This window comes from Benincasa hispida, chromosome 11 (genome assembly GCF_027475165.1).
Source record: "Benincasa hispida cultivar pf3 chromosome 11, pf3_genome.v1.1, whole genome shotgun sequence".
Classification (NCBI taxonomy): Eukaryota; Viridiplantae; Streptophyta; class Magnoliopsida; order Cucurbitales; family Cucurbitaceae; genus Benincasa; species Benincasa hispida.
Window position 1 is genome coordinate 55,760,132 of NC_143488.1, and position 6,000 is coordinate 55,766,131.

Consider the following 6,000-nt stretch of genomic DNA (forward strand, 5'->3'; position numbering starts at 1 on the left):
TTGTAACACCTTTTACAAGGAAAAGGCACTTTTTATGATTGATGAATAATTCCCCTTCTAATAAAGCTTGGAACAAGCTTCGAGTGTTGTATGTGATCCTTTATAGTTTTGTTGTACACTAAAATGTCATCAAAATAGACCACAATAAATTTGTTTAAGAAGGGTTGTAATACTTGGTTCATGAGTCTCATAAACATACTCGGCGCATTTCATAGTCTGAACGGCATGACAAGCCATTCAAACAACCCTTCATCGGTCTTGAAGGTCGTTTTCCACTCATCACCCGGCCTAGTTCGAATCTGAAGGTAACCACTCCTCAACTCTACCTTGGAAAAGATCAATGCTTCTCCAAGTTGACAAGCAAATCACTAATTCGTGGTATGGGAAAGCGATATTTCACAGTGATCTGGTCGATGGCTCTACTATCGACACACATCCTCTAACTACCATCCTTCTTAGGCCTTAAAAGGGCTGGTACCACACATGGGCTTAAGCTCGACCAGATGTGACCTTTTTTGACTAATTCTTCTATTTGTTGATGCAATATTTCATATTCTTTAGGGCTCATTCGGTAATGAGGTAAATGTGAAGAGTAGCTCCTGGAAGCAGATCAATTTGGCACAGAATGTTTCGCATGGGAGGCAGTCCCTCGGGTTCTCTCATTAGCTGAGGGAATTCAGCAAATAGCTCTTGCACCACCCTTGGAACTTCTTCGATTTGTGCCTTCATGGACTTTTCAACAACAACACATCCTAGGATATCAATCTCCCTTTGTTTCAAGAATGATTTGCCACTCCCAGTGGTAAACAAATGCTTGTTGTCCCCTTTCTTTTCTTTCACTCCATCTTCAAGTTTCTTGTTCAAAGGGAGTAATACCACCTTTTTATCCATCCACTGGAATTCCCCTTGTGCAAGGCTCAAGTGTCATATTGCCACAGCCTCCCTAAGAGTATGTGACAAACATCCATCTCCTTACATCGCAAATTATTTGATCTTTATATCCACTCCCAATTGAGAGTGGAATAGTGCAAATTTCAACTATTTGGGCTTCACCTCCTTTCTTTACCCACCCAATCTTGTAAGGACTAGGATGAGCTTCCACCTTGAGGTTTAGAGCAGACACTAGCTTTTTCGAAACAAAATTTTTGGTGCTCCCACTATCAATAATCACGTTGCATACCTTCTTGTTGATAGTGCATCTAGTTTTGAAAAGACAATGTCTTTGTTGATTGGTGTCTCCCTTTAGGGTGATTAAGACCCTTTGTAGAACACAAGAAACCCTATCTCCTTCGTCCAATTCAATAAATTCTGCTTCATCTTCACTATTTTGACTACCCTCAAACACATTTTCTATCTTCTAAGTAGGCAACAGTCTTGTGCTGGGGACATGAATTGGAAAGGTGGCCAGCTTGGCCACACCGAAAGCACTTGCCCAAGGAAGGCCGTTTATAAGGATTCTGCTTCTTCCTCCTATTCACAACTTCTGTCTTTTGTTCCTCAACCCCTTCTTAGGCCTCTTTATCCTTCCTTTTAGCTAAGGAATGTGGGTTTGACTGGTTTACTGCCTTATTCACAGCATTGGGCTTCTCGCTCATGGATGCTTCCCAAGCAGATGCTGTGAGTTTGCCTTCTTGAGTATTCTTGCTGCTGTCTTTGGACTCTTGGAGGTATTTCTTGAAGATTTTCCATTCATCTTTATCCTCTCCGGCCACACCTTCCCCTTCTTGCACCATACCGGTTGAAGGCTAGACCTTCTTCATCATCTGGAGGTGGTGCTTCGACGAACTCCATCCTTCTTGAAAGTGCACTATCAATTCTGGAATAGCAGTCAATGTTTCTTGAATTCCCTCCAACAAATCCTCGCCAAACAGCAAGCATGACGTCGTGGTTCTTGGAAAGAGGACGGTTGTGTCCTCCGCCTCTTGTTCTTGTTGTGGGTTGTCTCCTTCTCTCGGGTGGGAGCCTCTTCTTCCCACAATTTGTCCGGAATCTTGGAGCACTCTGATATCAATTTGGTGTAAACCAAAGACTTATCTGTGGGGGGAGGTGATATCTATTTATAGGAAAATTTTATTACAAGCAGCTATCAGAACAACTTACAAATGTCCAACTAATTATTAACAAGCTGTCCAACTAAATTTTAAAACAGTAATTGTAAACAACTAACAACTATCAGCTTTATATAGCTAGCTGTACATCACTGCCCCTGCAGAATTCTTCAAAGGATTAGCACCAATGTTTATGTGTGGAGTTTCAAGAAGGCTATAACATTTCCAACACCTTAATCTCCTGTGATCTATCAACCTATTTTCCTTCCAATGAGCTTAGTAGTGTTTAAACTCAAGAGAAATTGTTCATTTTATGTAGAGGGAACCAGATGTAGTATGGTTTGTTAGGTGTTAAAATTTTAGGATCTCTCTTTGTAATTCTACCTTAGATGTTTTACTTTATGAGTTAGGTTGTTAGATAGTTACTATGGCCAGTTTTAATTAACCATCCTTGTATTTAAATCTCATTAACCCATGAGCTAAGCCTATACATAATGGCTCTCCCTTTTGTACAACTTCTTTTATCATCACACTCAAAGAAAACAACTAGCACTAAAGTGAGGATCAAACTTGTAGAAGTGTTTCCATCTCCTTATAAACCAAAGGAGTTGAGGGGAAGGAGTCTTTCCTGGAAAGGAAAAACATTTAGAATTGGGCTCCACTTTTGTCGAAAGAGTTTATCCACCACTGTAATCAAAAGCATTGCTGTCATTAGCTTCCTTTTTTGGTATATGATCATTATATGGAAGCCTAGGAGTGGTTTATCTACTTTATCTACTCGCAGTACAGTAAAATGTTAAACAGAAGACGTTGTTTCATCTTTTGATAATTTATACAGTAAATGAAATTCTCCATTGTGATTGTTATTTTGTTCCATTTTTCTAAAAAAAAACAAAATGCAACAAACTAGGCTAGAGAGCATTCGACAAGTCTGACTTTCTTTGGAAAAAAAATAATGAGCAACAAAAGTCATTCGAGATAAGAAAACAAAGTGGCAACAGTTACCGAAGAACCTGTCTCATGATGTGTAATAAAAATAGCAGTCAAATACCAACCTACAATATCCGTGCTTGAAACTCCTTCCGTACGCTTGATCTGCTTGTAGCGACCTGCCTTCTTAGCTAGTGCATAAGCATCACTTCCGTCAGGTAGAACACAAGGGTCATCACCATGAATGATATAATCTATCTTGTACTCGTCAAACAGCTTTCTCATAAAATCTTCAGTTATGGCATAAGGCGCGTCCGGAATAACCTCATCAACCCATTTAACAGCATTGACCATAATCATCCTAAAACATATATAATTGTTAAGTATGTAACAACTTTCATTCTCCAAATATGGAAAATTACATGAAGACTACGTTCATGGCGAAATACATTGAAACTGAAATTCAGAAATCCATCCTTGTTTGCTAGAAAGACATAAGATAAATTATACAAGTCGCATAAGACAGGGGCTAGAGATGGGGTAGACGTGCAAACACACACGTTCACAGCAAGGCTAAAAGGGCCGAAGGGATAAGAGGAGTAACAGAAAAATCAGATAAGACGACCTTTCGTTAAGAGGAGTAACAGGAGGGCCTTTGTTGGCGGTTATTTCAGCATCGCTAACGACGCCAACGACCAATTGGTCCCCAAGGGCTCTAGCCTGACGGAGGGCGTTGCAATGGCCGTAGTGCATCATGTCGAAGCATCCATCCATGTATACGCGAATGGGCTTCTTTTTCCTCCTCCATATCCTCAGCGACGGCTGATGAGGAGCCCCAAAATGTAAGCCCAGTAGTGATATCCCGATCACTACCCCTCCAATCAAGCATGTGGCTACAAACCTCGCCCAACGTTGTGTATTTTCCGAGGGACCTGCATCCAGATCCATCCTTCCTGTTGTTCCTGTTCTAGCACCCTTCATTTCGCGCCAAATTCCCAATTTATTGTGATGGGAAGCAATCTGGTCTTAAAATCCAGCTGCAGCAGCTTAGTGGAGGTGCGATGCGAACTGCGAAGTATTTTCCTCACCTGGCTTAACTTTTTTTTTTTTTTTTTTACTCTTTATCTGCTTAGTATTCGTAACGTGTGTGCATGTCTAGGTATTTGACACGATGCCATAGCGGTGAGTCGAAAACCAAATTTTGAGACGGCAGAATTCGCGTGCGACATGTACATGTAGGTTCCTGATGTCGAAAGTAAGTTTTTCTTGAGGAAAAACTACATTTTCATCGGTAAGCATATTTCGGTCTCTTGATTTTAAAATATTATATTTTTAGTCATTTTATTTTTTATTTAAATTTTAAAAACAAAATAATTTTTTAAAAACTACTTTTTTTTAATTTTCAAAATAAGATAGTAATAGTGTCTAGACTTAAATTTTAAAAACAAAAACTAAAAATCAAATGGTTACAAATAGAGTTTCAAAATAAGATAGTAGTAGTGTCCAGACTTAAAAAAACAAAAGCTAAAAACCAAATGGTTATCAAACAGAGTCATAATCATTGAATTTTTATTTTGGTTTCAATTTAATCTTAAATTTCAAAATATTAAATTGATATTTGAATTTTGTTTCAATTTTGTTTCTAAATTTCAAGATTTACATTTTCAACCTTAATTTTTTACTAAACACTCCTTCTCCATTATTAGTGTTAATATATGTTATTTATTAAAAATAATTAAAAGAATTTTTATTAATTACGTTCCACTGTTTTTCTTCACTATTAAAATTTATTTAAAATTTTACTTCATAATTATTTAAAATTGTTGAGTTGTATATCCTAAAACTCTCAGTTTGTAAAGTTAAACATTCTATTATCAATAAAGATGTTCTTCGACATTACTTCAATAAAGTGATTATTGTATCTATAAATTACACTTATAAAGTCTAAATCCAATAAACTAAGATCCATGGTTATTATTGAATATTTGAACTTTAAGTGGAGGCAGAAAAGTGGATCGGGTTCAAGTAAATAGTCAAAATGATCTATAGTATATGAATAAGGTTGAGTGTCTTATTCTGGTAACACTATTGGATGCGGCTCACTCTGTAGTTCTTACAATTTGTTGTAAGGTGCTACAAACGAAGTGATCCTGATTCGTTCATGTATTGACATGAGGAGTCAGGGTGTCCTATGCAATGAGTTTGTGTAAGATTGGACTAAGAAATAAGTCACTCTTACTTTATAACGTTGTTTACTGTTTAAGACTGACTATTTTGCTTAGATGACCTAGGTAACTCGATCTTAATCCTGAGCTAACTATAAACAGATGGGTTACAAATCTCTTTATCCTTTAGCAGCAGAGCAGATGTAGAGCTATCTTCAGAGGATTCGACCGCTACCTGAGGGGAAAAGGAAAACATTTGAAAACAGGGTGAGCTTGCGCCTAGTGAGTGATTTAAGAAAGATAATTGATTCTCATGCAAAATCTCAATAAATAGTTTAACTTAAATATAAGCTTCTACAGTACTTGTACTGCAGTATAAACATTTTCCAAGCATGAAACATATAAAGTATTTTAATCATAAAACAGTAAAACTGTTTCTCAGTTGAGGATAACCCTACTGTGGGTAAAAACAATCCCAACACCAACTACTAGTCAAGAGAGAACCATTTTGCTCAATCTCTGACTCTACCTACATGCACGTGGCCATACTAAGTACTGTCATACCTTAAGTACTTCTGTTCAGATACCTTCTCAAACGTCCTTCAGTATCTGGTTGGTTTGGTACCTTCTCAAACATCCTTTAGTACCAATAGATATCTTCTCAAAGTCCTTCGGTATCTAGTTGAGCGGATACCTTCTCAAATGTCCTTCGATATCGCGTTTTAAGTAAAACTAGTCATAAATGACTTTCTCTTTAAAGCATGTAAAGTATAACATATATAAAAACATGGCTTTAAAGATACTAACGCATGCCGCACATATAAATAGCTTTTTAACAAACTTCTCGCACACGCATG

At 37.5% G+C, this 6,000-nt stretch overlaps 1 protein-coding gene across 3 annotated transcripts in view; it reads right to left on the minus strand.

Moving 5' to 3' along the window:
* LOC120090224 (ethanolamine-phosphate cytidylyltransferase) overlaps positions 1-4,221 on the minus strand; it is a 55,253-nt gene extending 51,032 nt beyond the window's left edge. For all 3 annotated transcript variants that reach the window (XR_016524616.1, XM_039047774.2, XM_090307265.1), the window contains exons 1-2: positions 3,604-4,221; positions 3,104-3,339 (exon numbers count right to left, since the gene is read on the minus strand). Coding sequence is in view for 2 of the 3 variants with exons in the window: in XM_039047774.2 (XP_038903702.1) it covers positions 3,104-3,339; positions 3,604-3,959 (592 nt within the window). In the remaining variant the exon portion in view is untranslated. The remainder of the gene's footprint in view (positions 1-3,103; positions 3,340-3,603) is intronic.
* Positions 4,222-6,000: the final 1,779 nt, after the last annotated feature.